The sequence below is a fragment of the Lonchura striata genome, chromosome 9 (assembly GCF_046129695.1).
Source record: "Lonchura striata isolate bLonStr1 chromosome 9, bLonStr1.mat, whole genome shotgun sequence".
Taxonomy (NCBI): Eukaryota; Metazoa; Chordata; class Aves; order Passeriformes; family Estrildidae; genus Lonchura; species Lonchura striata.
The window spans coordinates 13,556,682-13,583,014 of NC_134611.1; the positions used below are offsets into that span (position 1 = coordinate 13,556,682).

The following is a 26,333-nucleotide window of genomic DNA, read 5'->3' on the forward strand; positions in this document are numbered from 1 at the left end:
AAAGGTGATGTTATTCTTGGGACAAAGCTAGACTTTGGGGGGGCGTAATGAGTCTGTAGTTACAAAGATGGTATTTAATTATTTATTTTCCATGGTTTCCAAGCCTTGGCACTGTCACTTTGCTGGCAGCAAATCAAGCACCAAGTTAGCTTATGTTAAGAACAGAAGATGAAGTCCTAGATAAGCACTGGGGTATAGGATTGTTTTAAATTGAATGTACAGGGAGGAAGGAGTTTGCTCTCAATGCTATCCAGACCCCATACCAGTGATCAGGGCTGTGCTGCTCTCTACTGAAGTGCTGGTATCACAGCTCATTGGATGCTTCTTTCTTCTAGGATGTAAGAGGAACAGAGAAGAGGGTACAGTGACAGCTGTATGTTTCCAGGGCTACTTACAGCTTTTTGGTGATAGCATCAGTGTTCTGTGTGGAGCAGAAGTGTGTGCTTCGATGGACGATGAAGTAACCACACCAAAACCTCCCTTTGAGCTCCCACTCTTCTCTGGGACTCTGATACCCATCACTACTGAGCTCATGTGCTCAGCAGCCATGGGTGCTGGGGTGCAGACTTGGCTGCAATGTGGTAGCTGCAGTCTGACCTCACATTAATGTAAATATTCACAAATAATGCCTCTGTTCCTGCCAGCTCATCGCTCCTCCACCCCCCATGTTTAATTTCTGATTCAAGTTTTGATAAATGTTTTGTAGAGTTCCTTGTTTATCCTACAGACCTGCTGTCACCACAGCTAAAATCTAAACCAACACTTGACTTGGGGCTTAAGTGCCAGATGAATTTAGCAGCTGTTGACATAATGAATGGTCCTGTTCGATGTGCAGACCAGGTCTGAATTGTGAAGACCAGCTCTTGGAGCAGACAGGAGAGCACAGCTTTAGGGATGCCTGAGAATATCCTGAGAAATACCTGGACAAATATTCTGTCTTTAGAGGCTGGGTCTGACCACAGTTGATATATTTTCAGACTTATACCTGTCTGAAACAGATAATTTGGTTAAATGAGTTCCTCCCGCCTTACATCAGTTAGCCCCAAGTGGGGTCTGGCCCACAGTCCTGTTAAAGTAAGCATTTCAAGGCAGTGTTTATGGCCAGTAATTTGTCCTAGAGTGTTTTATATGTGTGTGTGCAGGCATACATATGAGGATATACGTACATACCTGCTCACGAACGCGGTTTCCAGTCCCTTTAACTTGTTCAAAAAGTAAACTAGGGAGAAACTGAAAGTGAGTTGGAGCCGCCTGCCAAGCATTGCAAACCAGAGAAGTGGTAAAACATAAACACTTTGGAGTTTATCCTCTGGATTTATATAGTTTGGCTGCCAGGGGACGGATTTGTGTGGAGGGGGAGGCTCGTCAGCCCCTGGCCGTGCTGCTCCCGCGGCGCCGAGCCCAGCACCTCCACAGCCACGCTGCTCCTGCTCCCAGAGCCTGCGAGCAGGGAGGGCAGGGAAGTGCAGTGTCCATCCCTTCTCTCCTGCTCTGCTGCCCACATGGGGTGGCTTTTGGGTGATGGCAGCAGAACAGGTCTGCTTTTCCCCCACCCCGGCACTAAAGTAAAAGCAGACCTCCTTGACGCTTAATCAGATTTGAATGTGGTTTTTGGCGTGGCTTTAAAGAGACTGGCAGTGAATAGCCGGTTTTGATGCCATTTATTAAAAACCTCTGGTAGAATTTGTCTCCGAAAGCCTTTGTAAGAGCTGGCAAATGCACAAGGGTTTGATGCAGTTAATGTATTTTAATCTTCACCCCCCATCCCTTCTCCTTTTCTGTCACTAATTGTAGGGCTCTCAGCTGTCTGCTGCCTCCTCCAAGGGGATGGCAGGCTCTGCAGGGACCTGTACATACACAGGCTTAATAAGGTTGCAGTGGCACAGAGGAAAATGAGCATCCTCTTCAGGGAGGATGACTAGGATGGGCAGTGTGAGGTGCCAGGTCCCACACCGTGTTCTGGCATGGGGACACTGGATTGCCCTGGCCATGTTAATTAACCTCCTGGTGCAGCCTCACTCTCTTGAAGGAACACAGCAGATGAGTGTGAGAAACAAAGATACCCCTTTTCCAGGTGGCTAAGCAAGTGCATAGTGTTGGTGATGAACCCATTCAGCAGCTGGATTGTGAGGACTCCCTGAGGCTCCCGTTCAAAGTGAGGTTGATAGGCATCCATCAGTCAGTCTTATCTCACTGACTTAGCCCCTCACTTGCTTGGTACATCCACATTTATTTGGACTCATGGAACTTTCTGAGCCCATTTCATGTTCCTCACCTGTGTTTGGTACTTCTAGGGGCTTTTTTCACACTTCATTCCTGAAGGCACTGCACCCCCTTTCTGCATGGTGGGAACTGCCAGGAGTGCCATAACATTGGTGTGAATGATTTGTGGAACTCAGGGAACAGTTTTCCCCCAGCTGTGGTTTGGACTGTGCATAGCTCCTGTCCCTGCTCTTTGTTTCCACTGTGTGGAAGAGCTCAGAGTTGTGACCATGCCCTGCAGCACTCTACCTGGTTGAGAGACCAAAGTTGGAATTGTTTTGCATTTAGTTTGTGGGTTTTTTTGTCTGCCTCATCAAAGAAAAGCAAACGTGGTCTTTTTCTACCAGCCCTCGCTCATGTGAGTTGCAAATTCAGCGAGAGGGAGGCGTGGATGGAAATGACTCCCAGGAGAGAAACAGTCTGAGATACTTAAACAAATGGGAACCGAGCAGCTTCGCTCTTCCCCTGAGGGTTTGGCTGTTAAATAAACTCGCCGATGAGTCTGGCTCTGTGTGTGTGTTGGTGCAGAAGTGTGTTTGTATACACAGGCTGGGTGTTGCTGGGTGTAAGCCACGGGGATGGGCTGTACTGGATGCTGCACTCCTCGGTATATGAGAGACACACAAGTAGTCTTGGCTTTCCTTTCTCCCAGGGCTGGCATGGGTGGTTGTGGTCAGAGGGAAGCTAACCTGACCTTTCCCTCTTTTGCTTTCCCTCTCCAGGGTTCCACCTCAGTGGAACAGTAACGGAGCCAGCGACTGCGACAGAACCAGAGATGACCTACAAGGTGGCCATCAGCTTCGACCGCTGCAAAATCACCTCAGTGACGTGTGGCTGTGGGAACAAGGACATTTTTTACTGCGCTCACGTCGTGGCGCTTTCACTGTACAGGATCCGCAAGCCAGACCAGGTCAAACTCCGTCTTCCCATCTCAGAGACCCTTTTCCAGATGAACAGGGACCAGCTCCAGAAGTTTGTTCAGTATTTGATCACAGCACACCACACCGAGGTGCTGCCCACTGCCCAAAAGTTGGCTGATGAGATCCTGTCATCCAACTCTGAGATCAACCAAGTGCACGGTAATTCCTCCCTCCTCACTGTGTGACCCTGACTCTGTGTTTGAGGCTGGGGTGGTGGTTTTGGTGCCCATGGTTGTGTCCCTCATTTTACATTTGTCTTTTGCTGCACAGGAAGCTGGCAGTGTCACACTGATGTTAATGTATGTATTGGGACCACATGGCTGGGGTGTCCCCAGCTTGTCCTCTCCTTTATGTGTTTGTCTGTCAAACATGGGCTTCAACAGGCAGGAAGAGGCAGAGCTGACAGGCTGGTGGTGCACAAGGCACAGCTCAGAGTAGAATGGAGAAGCCAAGGCCATGGTGCTGGGACCCTGTAGAGTGGGAGTGCAGTGGGGATGTGGCTCCTCCAGCACATGGGGACACAGTGTTAGCCTGAGCCCTGCACTAAGTCAGATGTGGCTGAGCTGGTGGGAGATAAAGCTTTAATCTCCATGGGCATTAATTTTCCCATAATAAATGAGCGCTGCTGTTCTTACCTACAACACAAAGACAGTGGAGATGTGTCCTGGGGCTTTGTGTTTGGAAAATTCTTTTGACTTCCTCCCCTGGAAATCTGAGGGACAGTGCCCAGCCCAGCCCTGCTCCACTGGCCCAGGATGTGGCCCAGGCTCTTGAAGATCTCCCACGGTGTCTTTTCAAGGAGCCCAGGAGCTGAGGTTGCCCAGGGTCTGCAGCAATGAGCTGCTCCCCACTGTGCCAGTCCCACCAGCTGTAGAGCAGAGATAATAAACACTTATCTGCCACGGAAGGGCGTTGCAGGGATTAACATGTGCCTGTTAAGTGTTCTGAAGATGAAAAGCCCCATATGCAGCCTAAAATACCATCTGAACTAGTTGAATCCACATGTAGAAAAGTAAGGCCAGAGGTTCACCATCACCATGGGGGTGATGGCAGCTCTGATCTTAGATGTGTTCATCTCGCTCTATCTGGGAGTTCCTGTTCCTACCTTGGGAGAGGCCTTTGTCTCCTCTGCTGGGTCACATCTGCCACATGGTTGTGGTCTAAGTAGCTGGCTTCAGTTTTTGGCATTGTAAAAGAATGAGGAGCTTGATGCTGCAAGGATCTGGTGAGAGCCATTCCCTCTCTGAACTGATCTATTGAAGCTGAGGCTGGGCAAGATCCCTTCTTGGCCGTTGTTTGAGGCTGCTTTCTCCTAAGCAGATTGAAGTAAAGCTTTTAAGGCTCTGAATATTTATTGTCCTCGAGTCAGCAAAAGGCTGGTGGTTGAGAGTCTTACAAAGATACAGATGTTGGCTCTGGTTCAATATCTGCTTCTTGTTTTTACAAGTGGTTTAAAAAAATAAAACAAAGCAAAAATTCTCACTCCCTTCAAACTTGGTGCAAATTTACACACTCCACTGTGCGATCTTAAACCAGCAGAGACATGGTCACCCCACAGAGGGTGGCACCTATCTGACACCCCTGTGGCTGCCTGGCTGGTCACAAGTGAGTAAACACCTCTGGAAGCAGGAGAGCAGCCTTGTCTCACCGTGTGGGAGGATGCACATCAGCCTTCATATGATGACATGATCTTAAGGTGATCTGTAACTCATAAATGTTGCATCCTGTGAAAAGGAAGGCTCCAAACCCCTCACATTTGAGAGTGGTGCTGGCCAGGGCTTTGATTCTTGATCCTGGACAGTGTTGCAAGTTTTGCCCTCTTGGTTCTGCCAGGAGCACAGCCACAGTGCAACCAACTACACTGCAGATCTGCTTGACCCCAGGGTGAGGAAGGGCTGCAGCCATGGGGATCTGTTTGTGGGAGAGGAATTCTGGGGTCTCCAGGTGAAGTGGATCCAGATTTGTCCATCTTGCCCTTCCCAACTGTGGATCATGCATTTGTAGTGGATCACTGATCCTGGGATTTGTATTTCTTCAAGCTGTGCTCTCCATAGAGCTTTTTGTGCATTTCTTGACCATGTGCATTTCAGAATCTTGGGGTCACACTGCAGACTTGGGGTTGGGGCCAAGGTGTCTTTTGGCAGGCCAGCCTCTGCAACCTAAACAGTAGCCCACTTTGTGCATAGGACACCTGAAGTTATTACACCCTGAAGCAAGAATGTTCTTTCTGGAAATCTGTCTTTTTTCCCTGCCCCTCCTTCTTTTGAGGATAGGTCTGTTAAGCTTCGTATCAGCATCAGGTCTTCCTCACCTGCCTCTGGTCACCCAAAGGACTCCTCTTTCCCTTGTTGATATGGTGAGTTTGTAGGATTGAGAAACTGTTTTTGCACCAGGCTGGCTGCAGAATGCCCCTTGTGCAAGGGGGTTGTCTGGTTTTGTAAAATAAGGCTTTCATGGATGCTCCTTCTCCTCCTGCAGAGCCTGAATGGCAGAGAGAATTACTGGCCATTGTCTGGCGCGCTCAGCTCCGGGCACTGGAGCTTTGTTCCTTGCAGGAGTCTGTAGCCGCGGGCTGTGCACCGCGTGCCGATCTTCCCGGCTGTCTTCCTAGAAGGAAATGCAAACTATCCAGTAATGATGGAGTCTTGGAGCGCAGCCAAGGCGCTTGCGTGTTCCCGAAGGATTCAGTCCAAGCTGAGCCTAGGTGTGCCTGCCGCTCTGCTCCCCACTTGACCTCTGCCTGCTGAAGTGGGTCACGTTTCTGCTCCTGTGCCTTGGCTGCGAAGGGCAGCGTGTGCCAGCGAGAGCATCTCCGTGTCTGGCACCTCCGCGCTTGGCGTCTGGAGTGGCAGCTGGAGGGAGGAGACCAGGGTAGGTTTCAATGCTCCTCCCCAAGGGGACAAAGCCAGCAATGTGGCTGCCTGGCACAGAGCAAGGCTGCAAGGATGTCACTGTGCCAGCAAAAGTGACTCGTGGCTGCTTGGTCTCTCCTGGTGGGTAGAATGCTGGGGGCAGCCAGATGCCGCAGCTGAAAAGCTTGGATCCAGCAGCTGGGACTCCAAGGGAGTGAGGATCATCTGGTGGTGGTCACCTTGGTGCCCTGGTCCCTCCACTCTTCTGAGAGCTTGAAGATGGGACAGTGCCTATGGGCCCAGATTTGGGGCTTAGAGATACTCTTCATGCATTGCTGATGAATTCTCCCCCTCTCATGCATAAGGAGCAGGAGATTTTGGCAGACCCCATGTTTGCAGCTCTGCAACTTGCCCAGCTTGAGCAGCATGTGGACATGGCAGAGGATGCTGCTGCCCTCAGTCCAGGAGCTGTGACTGGAGTGGTGGCCCACGGAAATGCCAGTGGATGACACTGTAGCTGTGGTGCTCAGCTGGTGCCATCAAAGGGCTTGAGAAGGGCACTTCTCAACCAGAAGTGAGAAAAGCCACAAAACCTCTGCTGTCAGAAGGTGCAGGGGCAATTCTGTCTGGGGACAATGTGAACAGCAAGGGGTCTCCATGGTCCTGCAGGGTCTTGGGAGTTTCCTTAGGGGAGAGGACCTTTGGAAAACCCTGAAAGGGAATGGTCCCTTAGGTTTTGGCATGGGAAAAGCAGATCTCCTTATGCAAGAGCCGTAAGATGCCTGCTGCCTCATCCATTCCCTTTTGTCATACATGCATTCTTGACCACCTTGAGCTTTCCTTCAACTCCTGGGCTAATACTGTCCCATCTTGTTCCTTGTGCATGGTAAGTTGGCTGCCAGGTCAGTGTGCAGGAAGTCCTTGCCTGTCCTGTCACATCAAGCTAAGGCTGATGTTTGAGGAATCCTCGGGCACTCTTTGACTTTCAGGTCATCTCGAGACAGCGTCTGGAGGGCAGCACCAGTAAATCTATTTGAAATTCTGCCTTTCCACAGGGAGGAGGAGAAGGTCACATCTTCAGGGCATCCATGTTCCTGTTTGCTGAGCTGTGGTGGATTTAAGGGAAAAAACACACCTGAGTGCTGGAGAGAAAGGCAGCTCTTCTCCTTGTCTTGCAGAGCAACTGGGGTTGCCAAATGACTCCAGAGCATGAGTGGTTCTTGCTAAGCAGCTTCCAAAGTTGGCTGCACCAGGTACTGGTACCAGCTGGACCACATTGCTCCTGTCCACCCTGCTGGGAGCCAGTCCTGGGAGCTGGATTCCCTTGCTCCGTTGCTGTCAGGTGTATGTGAATCTTCAGGGTGCCCTGGCAGCTCCCTCTGGTTTGCCTCCACTTGAAAACAAACCAGGAGTCTTGGCAGAGCTGGATTCCTTGCTTTGCTGCTATTTTTAATCCCTTGTTAGAGTTCATTTCCTTTCTAGTGCCTGGTTATTTTCTCTTCAAGGTTTTCTGCCGTTTGCTTATTTGTCCATGTCCTCCCCACCCCCCTCCCTGAGCTGATCCTTCACATCTGTTTTCTCTCTCGACTCCGGAGAGGAGCCTGGAGGCATTCAGCAGCACCACCATGTGCAGTCATGAGATGGCCCTTGTGAATGGCTACCACGACCTCCAGGCACCGCTGACCCCAGGGCTGGCACGGCCAGGCCCCAAAACAATGATGGGTGCTGGGCATAGTCGGGGGAAATGACCATAAGGGATATGCTGGAGCAGCCATCCTTATCACTGGGTGGCTTTCAGCTTCACTTTATCAGCTCCAGGTACTGGTTAAAAATTATAATCATGCGTTTTTCTTTGTATTGCTAATCCTGCTTCAAGTCAGATGTTCTGGGAGTGTTTTCTGCACTTCTCAGCTGATGTATCTCCCCTTCTTGGGTTCAGGAGCTTGGGTTTGGGATGTGCCAGTGCTTTGGCATGACCCACAGGGTCCTCCTGCCTCCTCAGCCCTGGAAACCTGCAGCTTCTCAGTCCAGGAGCCCCTTTTGTTTTCTTCATGTTGGGCAGCTAATTTCTGAGTGAGGAGTTGAATTTTCCATGCCTGACTTCACTCTGTTTTCTAATTTGTAGATTTTTTCCAGTCCTTTTCCTTCAGTGGTTGTATTTGCCAAGTCTCACTTGGCTGTCAAATAGTTAAACCCCCGAGCTCCCAGTGAGGGGGGAGCCCAGCTCTGGGTGTGATGGATTGCATTTTTATCTCGTTTCTACAGCCAGTGTAAACGGGCTGGTGAAACACTCTTTCCACTCAAGATGTGCAATGGTGTTTCCTTAAATCTGAATCCGGCAGGACCAAGATCCAGCACATCTGAAACAGGGCTCTTTGGAGCACGAATGCTGCTATATGAGAAATGTGTTATGCAGGCGCCGGGCTGTTTTACATGCCGTTCCCAGCTCCTTTGGAGCTGAGACATGGAATCACTCATCAGCTGCGTCACGGCATGCCGCTGCCGAAGCCCCCACGGTGTGAACGCTGGCAAGGGGAAGTGGACAAATCCTGCCATTAATATTTAAACCCAGCACAAATCCCGTTGTTTGCTCTTAAATGTTTATCCAGCTCCCCAGCGTAATTGGGCAGCCCATTATCTGCTGGGTTGTGCTGCACGTGTGGGAATTTGCTATTACAGCCTCTCTCTGAATCTTTTATAGGAGAGAAAAATACATTTACAAGCGAATTTGGGCTTTATTTGGAGGCGCAGGAGGCGCGTTGCTAATTTGGCTGCGGCCCGAACCCCAACGTGCGAAGCGCTCAATGTGTTGCGTGGGAGGAGGAGGTTTTATTTAGCTGCACGCTCCCTTCCTTGCTGCTCGGGCTTTCCGTTGCTAACGCTACGTGTGAGCAGCAGGCACCGAGGGGTAGCCCCGGGAACCCCCAAAGAACAAACCCACTTCTTTCATTTTGCGACCCCCTTAATCCGTCACAGCGGCCACGGCCGTGGATGAGCTGAGCTTTGTGGGATGGGTCACCCCAGGTGACTGTGCCCTCCTGGTCACTGTAGACCACACAGGTGCCCCTGTAGAGGCAGTCGAGGCTGCTCGGGGTGGCTGCGCTGGGAGTGGCGGGCAGGATGGTGAGGAGGAGGATATTAAGAGTGCAAGCGTCTGGGATACCTAGGATGGGGCAGGATAAGCGCTCATGGCAGACAGATTAGTCATCGGTTCCTGATAGGGGATAATCACCAGCTTGTCTGCTCTTTATCTGCGAGATAAGGATGAGGCTGGGGGAGGGAAGGAAAAGGCACAGAAAAGCTCAGAGGGCCGGCATGGACTGTCCCCAGCCCTGCTCCCTGGCTGTGATTGTCCCTCGTGGCTTATGGCAGGGCTCTGAGCTGACTCTGATGGTACACTGAGCAGGACTGGCCCCTTGCTGGGGGCTCAGGGTTTAACTGCTTCTCCACAGCTATGGCAGGGGAGTTGGGATCGGGATCAGGGCATATGTGGTAAAAGTCCTCATGCTCATTCAGGAACTGTGATTTCCTTTCTGCTGCTTCAGTTCTCATCCCAATTATGTGGTTGTGTCGACTATAAATTATTCTGCAGAGGGAGCAGCAGCATCCTGTCCCTTCAGCATGCCGAGAGCTTGCTGGAACTTCTCTCAGGCAGTGACTGTTAGCAGAAATTAAAGCAATTTTGTAAAGGACATTAAATACAAATAACTGTATCTTAGTGGGTCAGGAGTGTTCTCAGCCTGCTAGAGGAGCAGAACCCCTGAGGCTGATGTTGCCTTGCTTACAAGCCAGGAAGAGACACTTGCCCTGCTGAGCAGGTATCCTGGAGCACAGTTTTCATGAACTGTATTTGAGCTCCTGGTTCAGCAACACACAAGGCTGGGGTGTGCACAGCATCCCAGGCTGTCTTTGTAGGAAGTGATGTCTGCTCCCCAACCAGATCCCAGTTTTGGAAAAGGCATAATGAAGATTTAATTGGGACTGTGTCAGCTACAGCATGCCATGGCTCCTCATGCAGCACCTTGATCTTCCTGTGGTGACCTTCTCTTCCTCTCTTGAGAGGGAGATACGAGAAGCAGCTCAAAGTGGAGTGGAGCATCCTCCAGCTGCAGCAGTCCCTCTTTGGTACTGGTTTTCCCTAAGGAGGTTCTGTAGAGCAGGACCCAAAAGCAGACGGCTGAAAATCCAAGCTTTTGTTCCATTTTGTGCTCTTGGCTGCTTACTGAAGTTGTGCTACTGCCTGTCCTGTGCGCCCTGGAACCTGTGGCTGAGACGTAGGGTAGTGCTTGGGTGGGAAAATGGGAACAAAAGGGACAAGGCAAGGGAAATTTGGTCCAACTTGTTTAAATCATCTGTCGGTTTTCTTTCTTTCTTTTGTCCTCTGGAAGATGATATGCAGCCTGTGAATGCATATGTGTGTCTGCTAAAGACCCTGCTCTGGTCACAGTTTGCTCTTTGAAGGATTATCGATCCTTCGTTCTTTCCCATGGAGGGTCTCTCTCAGGCAGGTACATTGATGCCCAGGGACTTGTCTTCTGTCCTGAAGCAAGTGAGGGGCAGGACCAGGTGTTCAAGCCAGGGCTCTGGAGCCCAAGTGCAGTAGTACCTTTGCTAGACTGTTCCAGATATGGGGAAGGGCTTGCAGGAATTGGAGCTTTACTGATGCTTTAACAAACCGGTGATGTGGAGCAGGAGCAGGAGCATGCTGGGCAATCCCTGGAGCCACAGAGTGCTTCGGGCTCTGCAGCTGTGCTGCTTGCACTCCTGGGGCTTTGGAGGAAGGCAGGGCCCTGGTCTTCCTCAGCCTCATTTCACATGGGGTACAGAGGGTGAGGGGCCATGCAAGCATTAGCCCTGTGGTCAGGGTATCCCTCCTGATGGCTGCTGCCACTACTGTGTTAGGTCAGCACAGTGCTGCCAGTTGGGCTCACTGCCGAGGAATCAAGTCGGTTTTCTGTCACCTGAGCTGATTAAGTAAAGGTGGGTTCCTAATAAAACAGAGGTAGGTCCACTCCTTGCTAGTGGGACTGCTGACCCTGCTGCCATAAACATGGTTGTCTCTCTTCTTCCCCCCATCCTCTCAGGTGCTCCTGACCCCACTGCTGGGGCCAGCATCGATGATGAGAACTGCTGGCACTTGGATGAGGAGCAGGTCCGAGAGCAGGTGAAGCTGTTCCTATCTCAGGGAGGGTACTACGGCTCGGGGAAGCAGCTCAACTCCATGTTTGCCAAGGTGAGGAGCCGGCTGCTCTCTCCCATCTCTGCTCAGAGTGTCACGTAGCTGGCACTCGCTGGCTGCCCTGGCAGGGTGCCCATCACAGCTGGGAATCTCTGCTCCAGTGCCTTCTCGCCCTGTTGCAGAGCAGGCGGTTGTAATCCAGGCTCTGGGTTAGGCCTGGATTGTCTCACCTGCTGTCCTGGCAGGTCCTGTCCTCTCATGGGTGCTGTAATCCCTGTGCAAGAAGGGCATTCCCCCATCTCCCCTTCAGCACATAGGGGAAAAAGCCAACCCTGCAGAGCCTATCAAGACCATGGGAAAGTGATGCCATAACCCACAAATTTTACCAACCTATGGGCTTTTCTCTTTCTTTGCAGAAGGGCTTTGCTTTCATGTTCTTAATCTCAACCTCCTTCACAGCATGGCTGTGACTGCTACTCAACTGGGCTCCAGTCAGCCTCATCACAGCCATTGCATGAGGGTTATGATGTGTGACTCTACATTATACACACACACACATACATCTATATATGTATGCATTTACAGTCTAGGCTGAGGAAGCTGTGGGTTGCCAGCCAGGTGAACGCATCTTAAACACCTCCGAGGGACCATGGTTTGTCTCACCCAAGATTTTCTCTTTGTCCTTTCCAGGTCCGGGAGATGCTGCGCATGAGGGACTCCAACGGGGCCAGGATGCTGACGTTGATAACAGAACAGTTCATGGCTGATCCTCGGCTCTCCCTCTGGAGGCAGCAGGGGACAGGCATAACAGAGAAGTGCCGGCAGCTCTGGGATGAGCTGGGTAAGGGTCACTGCCTTGCTGAGAGGAGCAGAGTTACCTGGGCTGCTGGACCAATGCACATCATTTCAGAGGCCTATGGGGCTCTTTTTTGGGAGCAGAGACCCTGAGGCATACCCTGCTGGGTAGTCACTGTGAGACAGCTGGATCAGGCCCAAAAAACACACAGTTCAAAACCTTAGACATGCCCCTTTCCTGCAAAGGGATCAAGGATGACAGGTGTGCAGTGTGTTGCTGTTTTCATGCTTCCAGCAGGCTGGTGTTTGGTGAGCTGCCCCAAAGCCTTTGCAAGGGAGGATGGATGTAGCCTAGATGTGGAAGTTCTTTTTCTGGGGGAACCATGATCCAGAGTGGGAAAGGCAGGTTCTCAAGTCTCATCACATCTAACAGATTCTGCCTGCTGTGGTGCATGTTTCCAGGATGAGGGGGCAGGATGGGCAGCACAGAGCCTGGTTATGAGGGAAATGCAGTTCTGGGTAATTCTAGCTAAGCACCTTAGACACCAGCTCAGCTGGCTGACACTATAATATCCTTAGAATAAAACATTTAGATGACGTGGGCTTGGGAAGTAGGGGTTATGTGGTGAAGTTAACCATGCAGTTCTGGGTTCTCCTGGACATATGGGATCTTGGGTGAGTAGTTTCACTTCAGCCATGGTTTGATGAATGAGTATGAGCTCCTCTGCAGCCTGCTAGTAGGAGATACTGTGCCAAGGGCAAGGGCTGATGGGCTGGCACTAAAGGGATATGGTAGAGCTGAAAGAAGGATTGGGATGGTCTGGGATCTGGAACATCTGAAACTGCAGTTGGAAATCACAAACCCACCTACCAAGTGCCCAACAAATGCAAACAGAAATGAGGCTGGGAACCCTGGCCAAACTATGCAGACAAGATCTGGGCAGGGGTGGGATGTCTTGTTTCTGTATGAAATTTCCTGGATGGAAATAACCACACCAGCTCTGGAGAGCTCATCTGTGCTTGCTTGCCAAGAAGATATTTCCAGGATTTTGGGATGCTGCAGCTAGACAATTGGATATGCAAGGATCCTGGAGAGGTGGCCAAGTCCACCAAGCCAGAATTTCCACATGGAAGAAAGCAAGCACATTGGTAATATATGAATGGATGGGTGTGTGGGCAGGCCTGGACGCAGGAAGCAATTTGCTTAAAATTACATATTATTTGGCCAGATTTCCAAGCTGCTATCCAAGGCGAGAGCCCTCCCTCCCTTCCTGCACAGGCGAGGGGAGGGTGGTTGGATTTCAGTCCTGGCTTAACTGTACAAGGACCAGGTTGGTGCACGCAGGTTTGGTCGGCAGAATGGGAGGAGGTGGCAGCATGTCCCCGTTGGCAGATGGCAAAGTGGCTGGGGAATGTCAGGGCCCTACCAGAGCTGGATCAACACGACAGCAGGGGAAGTCTGGTATCAGCCAACACACGTCAGAGCAGCTCGCCTGGCATAGGCATGTCACACGTGAGGGTCTGGGCATCTCCATGCTGAAGAGAAGCTCCTGTAGAGGACATGGTGATGTTCGAAGAAGCAACTCCAGAATGGGCATGGACTGTACTCAAGGTTATTTCTCGCAAGCAAGGGTTATTCCTTCATTTTACGGAAGCCTTTTGCATTTGGCCTTGTGCAGTGTTTACTGTAGGAGCAGAGCATATCTCTGTAGGAGGTGTGGAGGCACAGAGAGACCAGAGCTGCTCTGAGTTGGGGGTGTTCACCAGTAACAAACATCAGGAATGCAGAGCAGTGTCCTAAACCATCCCTGGGCAGGTAACAGTAGTCAGGGCACATGGGGCAGTGGAAGCACCACATCCCACTGCCTGTGGGCTGTGCATGCCAAAACTGCCAGTATTACCATTACTGCTGAAGGGAGGGATCAGGGGCCTGTTGCCAGCTGCCACGGGAAGCCCTGGCACAGACCACAATCCTCCACCACTTAGAAGCAAAAAATGGGCCTTTTGGAAATTATTTTGGGCATGCGTTTAATAGTTAATCATCAATTTTAGCAAAGACTGCATCACAGACTTGTATGGGATTGGAAGAAGATCAGCCTTAAAGAAGATTGTGGATTTATGCTGGGGAAAATGTAAAGGATTTTGCAGGATTTCAGAGTTATAAAAAAAAAGAAAATGAAAATAAAAACGGGATCGTTTGCTTGTGCATGTGCTGCCAACTGAACCTCTACTGCCCCGTCTGCTGGGGAGCCAGAGGAAGGACGTGCTGGATGGAGAGCTCAGCAGCGTGGGAGTATTTGCCCTGGCGCATTAGTACTTACGATTAAAGCCTAATTACAAAAAATAGACGAAAAACCAGCTGAAGTGCAGCCTGACCTTAATCTGCCTGGAGACGGGTTTATTTATCTCAGCCACTTGTTTACAGTGGGGAATTTCAGCAGATTAAGCCGGGGATCGACTCTGTGGGAAACGGGAGAATTTCTTTGATGGTTGGGAAACTTGGGCGCGGGATTGGAGTGCCTGTCTCCTCTGGGGCCTGCAGCCAGGACCACTGGGCTGGGAAGGCTCTGACAACCCCTGTCCCTGCACCCAGCCCCGTCATCAAAAAGCATTTTTGTTTAGAGGCTTAGCTTAATCGTGATCTGCCGCTTTGTTCCCCGTTTAACCTCCTGCTGTCAGAAAGTTCAAATGAAGGTTTCTGCAGCATGTGAAGAGACATGGAGTCTGACCTGGTGTGGCATTTCGGCTCAGGACAGGAGTCACTTGTGCTGTCAGCTGATGTCACTTGACCACAGGGCTCAGAAAACTCTATTATATCTCCCAGATAATTATCATGACTGAGACAGATGCAAATCTCACTTCCCTCCTGGTTCCCACCTCCCCACTACATTTTCTTTCTGCAGGAGAGCCCAGGGGCATAATGTTTTGGCATGCAAAGGATGCCTCAGAGGGCTCTCAAAAATAGGCAGCAAAGTCATGAGGCTTCTGAGGAACGCATATTAGCAGAGCTGTGGGAGCCAAAAATCCAGCGGGTGCATCCCATTTCTGGGGGCGGTGAAGCTGGAGCACCAAGCCTTGTTACTGCCTGTCAGCCAAGTTCTGTGCACCCTCAAAGGTGTGAGTTGAAACTGCCCAAGGCTGCTTTTGACACAAGCACCCCCAAAGTGGGCGAAGAAGAGCAATGACAACAGGCGGGAACACTGATGGGAAGGGAATGCCTGACACCCAGAGTCGAGTGCAGGTTTTATCTGATGGCCACCCGAGGAGGTGGGAAGTTCTATCCGCTTCCTTAAGGAAGACTCATTTTCTGGAGCTGAGACCTGATTTTTAAAAAGATGCCATGTCTGAGTATCCCCCATGGAGCCTGCAGGAGCTTGGGACTAAGTGACACAGACCTACTCTGGTAAGGATGGGCCCCCAAGGAGGTACCTCTTTTACACATTAATTAATTGCTGATGTTGCAGCTCAAAAATCTTAATCCCCCCTGTTCATCAGAAAGAAGTGAGGTATTGGTGGGATTTCCTGGGGGCACAGATTGAGCTGAACTGGGCAAGGGCTGCTTTGGACATTTGCTGATTCTTGTGCCTGCAAATTGCTTTTCCCATGCCCATTCCTGGATGTGTTGCTGCCGCCACCATCTGCGTTGTGACGCGGTGACGTCTGTCCTGCCGAGCCAGGCAGCTCTAAGGAGCCAGACAGGCACAGCCTCCACGCCTTACTAATGATTTGAACCAGACATGTCCACGAGTTCCAACTGGCAAAGGATTGCTCAGGGGCCGTGCACCCCAAAAGCACCAACAAAGCTCAACTGTAACGCAGAGGAGCAGAGAGGCCCCGGAGTGGAGCCAGGGCCAGGACATCGCTGCTCAGCCTGGGTTTGCCTCATGTTGTCTGGCAGAGGGACCGGCTGCTCCGGCTCCTGTTGGATCTGCAGCCTCGCCTGGGGCTGTTTGGCTCCATGGCAGGGCTGGGGAGCTGCTGCTCGAAACGCAGCCAGTGAGGGAGGGAGGTGGCTGGGGCTTGTGGAGGAATCTCCCTGTTGCGCAGTGCAGGCGTGTTGGGTGATGTTGTCGTGCCACTGGCTGTCGCTTTGGGATGGGAACTTTGGCTTGGGACAGATGGAGAAGTGAGGGACAGCAGGGAGAGGAAAGGTGCTCCAGGGCTCTGCTGAGCCCATGGAGGAGAGGCAGAGAGGATGTTTTTGCAGGAAGCTGAATTGTCCCACGTGTGTGACAGGATTTGACATGGACAGAGAGAGGAGCAGCAGGAGCTGCTCAGCCTGAGGGGATCCCTGGGGATACCTCATATTGCATCTGTGTCAGCCCACAGCCATCCCACCCTGCAGGGAAGCACAAGGGAGGGGACATTCTACATCCTGGCAGCCATGCAGGGAAATTTGGGTAGGAATGGAATTAGCTAAAGAAAAATTCACAGGTTTACACTTACTCAGGTTGCTGTAGCACTTATCAGAGCAGTGAGTGACCCAGAATAGTCGGCAAGGCTCAGTTAGCAGCACCAGCATCAGCCCTGTTTTATGAAAGGATGAGCTGGATCGTAATGATGACAGATGTCCTTAGTTCTGGTTTTATCTCTCACACACCAGCATCATGGGAGGTCCCATGGTTGACCCAGAGAGTGTCAGCGTGGGTGTCCTGCTGGTGAGCAGCTTGACTTGTGAGATCCGAAGGACTCGCATCAGGGAGGGCTCTTGTCTGCAAGACATCAAACCAAGCTCCAGGTTCCTCTGCTGGTTCCTCTGCAGGCTTGGGGCTACTAGGGATTGAAAAAGGAAGAAAAAAAAAAAAAAAAAAGAAAGAAAATACACCAAATCTCCTTTTTAAATAGTTGAATGCAAATGGTCTGAAGAACAATAGCAGATGAAATAGCATTCAGAGCGGGTTTTAAAGCTCTTGGAACGTGGGTAGGATCAAAATCAGGTTAGTCTTTGGAGATGCAGACTCTGCAGCTTGCCAGGGTGTTTTGAAGCGTGCTTTGATGTGTAGTTCAAACACTAGATTTGTCCTGGCAGACAGAAGCACTCACAAATTCATACACAGCCACTCTCTCCTTCCCTCCTCCCCACTGTCCCCCATCTCATGAGATTATAATTTAGCTTCATTACGAAGGAGTTTTACTTTGTCCTGCTTTCAGCTGGGATAGAGTTAATTTCCTCCTTGTTTAAAAGCCGTGTAAATCCCCCTCCTGGGTCTCTGCATTATGCTGAAATGAGTTTACAAACCTCGATGGAACCTTGCAGGCTCTCGGGCGAGCGCAGCAGCCAGAGGGCTTTGCCCTGCACGCATGGCGGTGGCACCTCCGTGATTTCTTGGCTTTGTTTAGGGGCGCTGTGGGTGTGTGTGGTGTTGAACCCGCACTGCAAGCTGGAAGAGAAATCCTGCTGGCTCCGGCAGCTGCGCAAGTGGGGTGAGATGGACGTCTGTCCCCTGGAAGATGGCAATTATGGTAACGAGCTTCCCAACATCACTAACGCGCTTACACAGAGCTCCGGTCACAGCCAAGGTGAGTCTGGGCACAGCGTGGAAATCCAGCTGACAGCCACAGGGGTTGGGTCCAGGTCAAAACTCACCCCAAAGCGAGAGAACTTGCTTCAGCTGCTGGTTACGTTTCTGCAAGTCATAGGAACACAAAATATTTGTCTTCACAGCCTCTGGTTTTATATATGAATGTTTGCTTCTTTTCTACAGGGTAAAGTCGCCTGTGTTTTGACTTTAGAGACTGTTTTAAAACAATTTGACTTTGGGGGTGTTTAGACACCTACAGTCTGTGCGGGTTTGGGCATGGGGGTAATACAGGAAAACAATACTGCTTGCAACAGAGCAGAGCTGAGCTCAGGAGTCCTGGCAGTAATGTGAGAGTTAGGAGCTGGAGATGGTGCAGAGCCCTTTCCCTGCCCTTAAGCCTCACTTAAAGGCTGTGATTCAGGTGGTAGGGAAGTCATTAGCTAGGAATGTTAACGCAGTTCAAGTGCAGAGCACAGACAGAGCAGTGTAGTTAAGGGGTTGTTCCTTAGTGCTAAAATAGTTTCTCAACTGCTGACAAAGCATTTGATCCCTTTAACTTTAAGCACTCTTTCTCCTTCCTTTTGCCTGAAGTAGACATTAATTGAAAGTTACTGCTCTTCACATGCCTCTGCTTCACTGGAATTGCTTTTCAGTGTATTATGTGTGGCCAAAGTGGGTGGAGGAGAGGGGGACAGCAGCCATGCCAAAGGGGAAACTTCATTCTTCTGGGTGGGATTAGTCCTGCAGCAGCAGTTTGGGAGCATGGCTGTCCTGGTAACCACACCAGCCATGGCCAGGACCACATGCCCGGTCTCCCTATGTTCTTCCTCAGGGAGCAGCTTAATTTAAACCTGGCCTTCCTCCATGTCCTGCACCAGCCCCAGGACTACCCCCCCGGTGTTCCCAGCTCTCCCAAGGATTTACTCCGGCATTTGGGGAAGGTTGCTAGGGCTGAACAGGTCATTTTTTTTAGGCCTTCAGGGAGTTCCCAAAGCACATGCCAGGGATGTCCCCTTTTCTTCTCCCTGTGCTCCTGTCTCTCCAAAAAGGGAATTGAAAGCAGCCTGGATTCTGGAGGTGTCCTGGGGTTCATGTTTGTGCATATGCAAATACTGCTCCAGATTGTTGACAGCCTCTTTTATTACTGAAGAACAGCTGATTCTTGAAATCCTTCCTGGTAAAGTGAGCAGCCTTGGTTCTCAACATACAAACACCTGTTTAATTTCTCTCCACCTCAGGGTGCCTGCAGCATTCCGGCTAATTGCTTGTTGCCATCGTTTCCGGAGCATGTTTACCCAGCCTCCCTGGATCAGCTTTGAACAGTGCCTTTTGTTTTCCACCCTTGAATGTGTTTAACTCAGCCCCTCTTGTGGGTTGCAGGACCTAACATGGAGCGTTGCACCCCCTTTGGGGCTTCCTGTTTTGCAGCCTGCCGGCTGTGTTTGGCCTCCTTGATCCAGTGTGGCTGGAGTGATAGTGGGATTGTTCTGGACAGGTTTTTTTCTCATAACAAAGCACTTGTCTTGATCGGTCTGGATGGGGTGAAATGCTAATCCAGCATTTGGTAGTTTCAGAAATGCTCATGAAGTTACAGAGCAGCTGTGAAGAGGAGTGCAGATATCCGGTGCAGGGCAGGAGTGGGGTTTTAGGCAATGCTGTCTTCTCCCTTCCAGCCCTCTCACGTGGCCCACAGAGGTTGCTGGGGGGTGATGGGTCCCCTCAGTCACTGGGAGGCAAATGAGACACATTTGTGTGGTTCCTTTTGTGGCTTCACGTGTTGCTGATCTAAGAAGCTGCAGTTGAGTGAAGCTGAGACTTAGTGTTGGAGCAAACGAGGAGAGCTCATGGTGCTTGCAGGGCAGTAATGCTGAGAAAGCCCAATCCTGACCCTGGGGCAGCTGCTTGCATGCTCAGTGTCACAGGGGAGGGAACACACTCCCAGGTTTCAAGGCATCAGCCTTGTGTGTGACAGTGGATTGTGGTCACACAGCAAATGGGTGGGTGGTCCATGTCTCTTTCTCACCTCTCTGACCAAGTCAGCTATTCTAGCAAATTACTTAGCAATGCTGTCTGAGGGACATTAGTCTCCCTCGGCAATGGCAGCAGAGGTATCCAAAGCCAGAGCCCATGAAATTACTGGGTGAGACCAGGTTTTGCTCTCATTGTAAAGGCAGAGCTCCGGGCAGGGAGGTCATGTCTGGGAGGAGGAGCGGGCTGCCCCTGCCCCACCAGGGCACTGATGGTTTTTCTCTCTGCAGACTCACTGGCCAGGCCCAGACGAACGGTGTTCACGCGGGCCATCGAGGGCTGTGACCTCCACTGGCAGGACAGCCACCTGCAGCGCATCATCAGCAGCGACTTCTACGTGTCCCCCTCCTACCAGCGGGAGGGCGAGAGCCTCCTCTTCAACTCCCAGGGACAGCCACTGTGGCTGGGTGAGCATCCAAACCAGCAGCCCTTCTCATGGCCTCTGTGGGTAGGGTTGCTAGTGGAGAGGAGTCACCTGAGGCCACCCTGGGTCCTTGCAAGTTTCTGCATCCTAGATTGAAATTGCTACCCTGACCCTTAGCCAGAGGAGTGGGAGGGGGGAGGCAGAAGAATTCAATGCCCACCCACACCTAGCCACAATCCTTAGAGCAATCTCCACATTTATTTACAATCTGGCATTCTCTTGGGCAGTTTGGACCAAGCTCATCATGCCCCTTTTCATCCTGCTAGTGTTTAGCTGTCCCCAGAACAGCCTCTCACTGTTACCAGTACAGGGGGTCTGGACACTTAAAGTCTCTTGAAAATTGACTGCAAAGCACAACTAAATCCTCTGGATTTTCTCTTCTCTGCTCTTTCCTTCTTGTTAGTCTTTCCTTAAAGGCAATTAGCAGTCAGTACAATTAAGCCTCGTGGGAGCTTAAGGTGAACTGGCCCAGGCAAGCCCAGAGGCTTCCTGTGTTGTAGAATTTCAGCCCAAGTACCTCAAGCCTCACAAATTTTCTCCTGCAAAGTCATGACTCCAGGCAGATCTGTGGACCCTCGACAGTTCCTTGTCTGGGATGAGAACATGTGACATGGAGGGCTTGGGGGGGACCCTGGTGTGGCTGTCAGCCCTAAGACAGACCCCAAAGTGGGAGACACAAGTCCCTACCCACCTCTGGGAAGGGGGACTATTTATCCCCTGCAGTCCAAGAGTTGAATGTATGAGCAAAGAACAGGTCAAAGCCCACCACTGCACTATTGTCCACCCCAGAAGCTGGGGTCTGCCACCAGGAAAGAGAATATTTAATGCTGTCTAGAGATTGTAGTTTCTGGAGTAGCAGGCACTAAGTTGCTGTTAATGCCAGGAGATAGGAAGGGCCCATATGTAGGCCATTGGTGCACCTTAGCTGGAGCAGGAGAGGTTATTTCTGCTCTGGGAAGAGTTCTGGGCAGATGCAGGCAGGAGATCTTCCCACACAGCCACAGGCAGCAGGGGTAGGTTAGTGCATCCATGGACTCCATCTAGAAGGGATGTGATGGTCACAGCTCCCCTCTCCTGAGTCTAATCTGGGTTCTGGTGAACTCTTTTCCCCAGCTGGTTGGTGCATGTTATTTTTCTGATGTATTTGCCATGATTTTTGGATTTTGCGCTTTTGCTTTCTTGGCACCTCTTCAGGGACTCAGTGCTGGGAGAGGAGGGTGATTTGTCAGCAGCTTCCAGTGATGAATTCAGTGAGAAGATGAATATTTCATCCATTTAGCAAATGAATAGAGGGAGCAACAAGAAGCTCTTTTACAGATGTGTTTGTTCTGAAATCTCTTCCTCTTGTATTCCTTGTGGGTGACCTTTGGGATGTGGATACCCCATTTGTGGAGGTGGTTGTCTGCATTTCCAGAGCTTTCTGAACTCTTCCAGGAATAGAAATTATCCCTCTATGATAACTTCAGATCATCTGTGTTTGCCTGAGTTTTTTTCTCCCCTTGGTAGGACATTTTGAAAGAAAATGGGATTTGTGCTGCTTGTTATGCAGCATGTCATGTCATCTGCTCCTGCTAATTTCTCACTCAGTCATAATCCTCTCCACAGTTGCTTGTGATTTCAGGTGAGCAATAAGCAGCAGAAGCAGATGAATTCCTAAGCAACTGTGAGTCTTGGGAGGGGGTTTTGTGCAACTGTTCCTAATAATAAAACACCAGGTAGGAGAACTGCAGAAGAGACAGGATGTCTGCAGTGCTCGCTCCATGGAGGTGTTAAGGAGTCAGTTCAAAGCATCACCCCAAGTCTGGCAGTGCCCCCAGCACAGTGCTGGATGCCCAGCCTCACTCTGTGTATCATCACCTGTGCCCTGAGGGCAGTGAGAGAAATCGAGATAAGCCATGCAGATTTTAGGAGAAAGGAGCGGCAGGGCTGTGTTGGAGCTGTTGTATTGCAGCAATGGCGTGTTGGAAGTGCTTCCATTAGATAAGCTTTGTAGAGGTGGGGATTTAGATACTGACGTGGCTGCCGTGGGCTGAATGTGGCAGGAGTTCCGTTAGTATTCCTGGCAGGCATCCTTTCCAGGAACAGGGAGAAAGGGATGAATTCAAGACAGGAAGCAGGAGTTCAGCTCAGGTGTGGGGAACACGAGCAGAAGATGCTCCAGGAGTCAATGGCTGTGCTCCTCTGGTTCAGCCATGCCCCCTCTTCCTTGCCTTGCAGAACACGTCCCGACAGCCTGTGCTCGGGTGGACGCGTTGCGCTCCCATGGTTATCCCAGAGAGGCTCTCCGACTCACTGTTGCCATAATCAACACCCTGCGACTGCAGCAGCAAAGGCAGCTGGAAATATATAAGCATCAGAAGAAAGGTATGAGTAGAGCTATGTAACAAGTTTCTTGTGACGTCTGGCCGGGGTGTCTCAGTGGGTTGGAAAAGTCTTTTCCACTTTGACGAGGCAAACATCCAGCCTCCAGCCTGGACTGGGCAACAATGTTTTGAAGGAACTTAGGAATAAAAAGAGGATGTATCATCTTCAGAAGGAGGGTCAGGTATCTCAGGAAGTATTTAAGGGGGTTGCTAGGGCATGTAGAAAAAAAATTTGAGATGTCAAAGCTCACTTCGAATTTAATTTAGCAACTTTTGTAAAGGATAATAAGAAATGTTTTTACAAATATATTTATGGCAAAAGGAAGGGTAAAACCAACCTCCTGGATGTGGGAGGGAACTCAGTGACTGCAGATGAGGAGAAGGCGGAAATGCTTAATGCCTTCTTTGCCTCAGTCCTCCTGGGTTGGTAGATGGTGTCAGGGAGCAGAATGGTCCCCCTGTTATCCAGGAGGAGGCAGTCAGAGACCTGCTGAGCTGCTTGGATGTTCATAAATCTATGGGACCAGATGGGATCCATCCCAGGGTGATGAGGGAGCTGGCAGATAGCTTGTGAAGCCACTCTCCATTATTTACCAACAGTCTTGGCTCTCTGGTGAGGTTCCAGGTGACTGGAAGCTGGCCAATGTGATGCCCATTCATAAAAAGTGTGGAAAGGAGGATCCTGGTAATTATAGGCCAGTTAGCCTGACCTCAGTACCTGGTAAGGTAATAGAACAGCTTATGTTGAGTGTAATCACACAGCACCTCGAGTGCTGTGTGCAGTTCTGGCCCCTCAGCTTGGGAAGGACGTTGAGACCTTGAGCACATCCAGAGGAGGCAACAAGGCTGGTGAGGAACTTGGAACACAAATCGTGTGAGGAATGGCTGAGGGAGCTGGGGGTGTTTAGCCTGGAGGAGACTCTGGAGTGACCTTATCCTTCTCTACAACTTCCTGAAGGGTGGTTGTAGTCAGGTGGGGGCTGGTCTCTTTCTCCAGGCAACAACTGACAGAACCAGAGGACGCAGTCTTAAGCTGTGCCAAGGGAAATACAGGTTGGATATTAGGAATAAGCTTTTTATGAAAGGGTGATAAAGTACTGGAATGGTCTGCCCAGGGAGGTGGTGGAGTCACAATCCTGGATGTGTCTAGGAGAAGACTGCATGTGGCATTCAGTGCCATGTTTAGTTGAGGTGTTAGGGCATGGGTTAGACTCGATCTTGGAGGTCTCTTCCAGCCTAATGATTCTGTAAGAGTTGTGCTGCCCCATTCAGCGTGGCAGAGGTGGAGGGTGGGCAGCACTGCAGGGGACTGCTCATGTGCTAGGAAGACAAACTGAGTTGTTTGAGCAAAGCTGATACCCACATGCTGAGGACAGAGCTGCCCACAGTAGGGATGTTCTTGTTCCCACTGTTGCTGTGTCTGGTTGCCTGTAAGGACTGCCCAGGCAAGTGCTGCCCACATTAAAGAAGAGCTGCCTGACTGCAGAGCAGCAGTAACTGGCTGTGTGTGCTATTTCCACCTTGCATTTCCTGAGTCAATGTACCAGGAGACAAGCCCAGTGTTCCTCCTTTTGCAGTTGCAATTGGCAGAGAGCCAGGGTTAGTTACTGCAGTGCTGCTGAAGGTCAGTGATTCTTGGTCCTTGCCAGCTCAGCCAGCTTGAGATCACCAAAAGATGAAATTTTAAGAATCATTGGAAGTCTTTGTCATCTCAGGAGAGATTTCTGCTTGTGTTCCAAAACATTCAGGCTACCAATGCAAATCAATCCATAAGCTGCAGGTCTGGCATTATAGACCTTGTCTTTGGGACTCTACAGACCCTCGTGTCCTCTTGGAACAGAGAATGAGTCACTGCATCTTATATGGCCTTAGGGACACCTTCTTCTTGTGTGTGTTCCTGCTCCCTCAGTTGTCTGTGCAGAGTGGCGTCTTCTTGCCCTTGTGAACTACCATGCCAGAGTTGGCCCTAGACGTCCCTGTGATGCAAGTTGTGGGATAAAAAAAGTCCTCTGCTCTTAGAAGCCTGTTCTGGGTGCAGAACTTGTCTTTAAATTCCTTACTTTTACCATCATCCTGTTCTATTTTACTCAGAGCTGCTGCAGCGAGGAGCAACAACCATCACCAACCTGGAGGGCTGGGTAGGCCACCCTCTGAACCCCATCGGCTGCCTCTTTCTCACCCTGACCGAAGCTTGTAGATTAGAAGAGGAAAATTGCCTTGAAATTTCAGGTACCAAGTGCTTCTCCTGAATCCCTTCCTGCTGTCTGTGGCTGAGGTGGGTGCAGCTCTGGGGCGCTGGACACCTGGACTCTTGAGTCCTCCCTCTCTGCCTTGGCAGGAGCACTAGGGCAGAGCTGCAGTGCAGACAGGGAAGGTAGTGAGTAGAGAGAAACAGAGTTTTCTCAGCCTCAGGGTTTGGAACCAGAGCAGAGCAGGTCCATGGGAAGGCTGTGATGTCAGCTCTGCACCCTGCTGCACATGTCTTGGGTCTCCTGCATCTCCTAGTGAGAGCAGGAAGGGAGGGTGAAGCCCACATCTCCCTCAGAGAGCTTTCATCTGTCATTTCTGGGTAACTGAAAGCAGGCAGGAAGGGAAGAGTGGGTCTTGCTTCTGCTGTCTGGGAAGACTCTTCTAACCCCACTGCATCTCCTCTCCCTCCTTTCAGACGCTGGGGACTCCAAACCACCAGTGTATCAACATGTGCCCGTTGTGACAGGCAGCCAAGATGGTGATGAGTCCTACCTGTCCCTGGCCTTAGAAGTGGCCCTGATGGGGATGGGTCAGCAGAGAGTGATGCCTGAAGGTCTCTATGCCCAGGACAAGGTGTGTCGCAATGAGGAGCAGATCATTGCCCGGCTGCAGGACCTGGAGCTGGACCCAGTGCTGGTGCAGACCCTGCGGAAGCAGTGCATCTTGCTGCTAGAAGGTGGGGACTTGGCTCATCTAGATGACTTTTGTGTCTTAGCCGAGTGTTGGTAATCTTAAAAATTTATGCACATCCTGCTTCTTCCTCTCTGGATGTGGTGCAGAGCCTGTAGGACGGCTGCTCTGCCCCATCACCTGGCAAAGCAAGGGTTTGTTGGCATCCCTAGAAACAGAACAAGTCAGAGGCAATATGGAGAAGGATGTTGAGCACATGGCTTCAGTTTCTTATTTTCTTTTAGAAAAGGAAAGAGCATCCCTGGACCCAACTTGAGTAACACGCCAGGGAGCTGAACAGCAGATCCACAGAGCTTTGGGGTGGTCCAGATCCCAGCCACAGATTCTGCTGTGCTAATTATGGCTGATGGGCTCTGCTTCTGCCTAGGTGGTCCCTTCAGCGGCTTGGGAGAAGTCATCCACCGGGAGAGTGTCCCCATGCACACCTTTGCCAAATACCTGTTCTCTGCCCTGCTGCCCCACGATGCTGACCTGGCATACAAGCTGGCTTTGCGGGCCATGAGGTTGGTGCATGTTTAATTCTGTCTCTGCTTCCCTTTTTGCCTCTCTCCTATGCTTGTTGGGAAGCTGGGATGCTTTGCAACTTTAGAGCAGGGATGGGTGTGGAGCCAGGCTTGAAGCTTGCTGTCTGTGAGATCTTTGCAGTGTGTAGAGCCCAGGGCACAGCAGCAGTGCAAAGAGGTTCCTGCTCTCCATTTGGAAGATTCCTGGTTTATAAACCATTCATATGGATTTGTATGGGTCCAACAATGTCTGCTGGCCCAGCCCTCCACCCAGCCCCTTGCTCCAGGCTGGACCAGCACCTGCCTGTCCCTGTGACAGGCATCCTCTGCCAGAGCAGGTCCCGGGCACACACAGAACTGTCATCTGCCTTCTGTCTGCCAGGCCTTGGGTGCCCTGCAGCCCTCCCTGACTGCAGCAAGGGCTGTTATCCTGGCACAGATGGGCGGATGGTTTGCCCCAGGCTCCAGGGTGTCACAGAGCCAAGTAGAGAACACAGTTAAACTCTGTTCTCCATTAAAACTCGTCTCTGGAACTGGGGAAAAAG

General features: G+C 50.9%; 1 protein-coding gene across 1 annotated transcript in view; it reads left to right on the forward strand.

Annotated features, from left to right (window-relative positions):
• The window catches only part of ZSWIM5 (zinc finger SWIM-type containing 5), a 96,998-nt gene that overhangs the window by 63,869 nt on the left and 6,796 nt on the right, over positions 1–26,333 (forward strand). Inside the window, exons 2-10 of the mRNA XM_077785369.1 lie at positions 2,985–3,341; positions 11,119–11,267; positions 11,904–12,054; positions 17,349–17,528; positions 19,789–19,965; positions 22,200–22,346; positions 24,437–24,574; positions 25,011–25,271; positions 25,653–25,788. Coding sequence (XP_077641495.1) covers positions 2,985–3,341; positions 11,119–11,267; positions 11,904–12,054; positions 17,349–17,528; positions 19,789–19,965; positions 22,200–22,346; positions 24,437–24,574; positions 25,011–25,271; positions 25,653–25,788 — 1,696 coding nt within the window. The remainder of the gene's footprint in view (positions 1–2,984; positions 3,342–11,118; positions 11,268–11,903; positions 12,055–17,348; positions 17,529–19,788; positions 19,966–22,199; positions 22,347–24,436; positions 24,575–25,010; positions 25,272–25,652; positions 25,789–26,333) is intronic.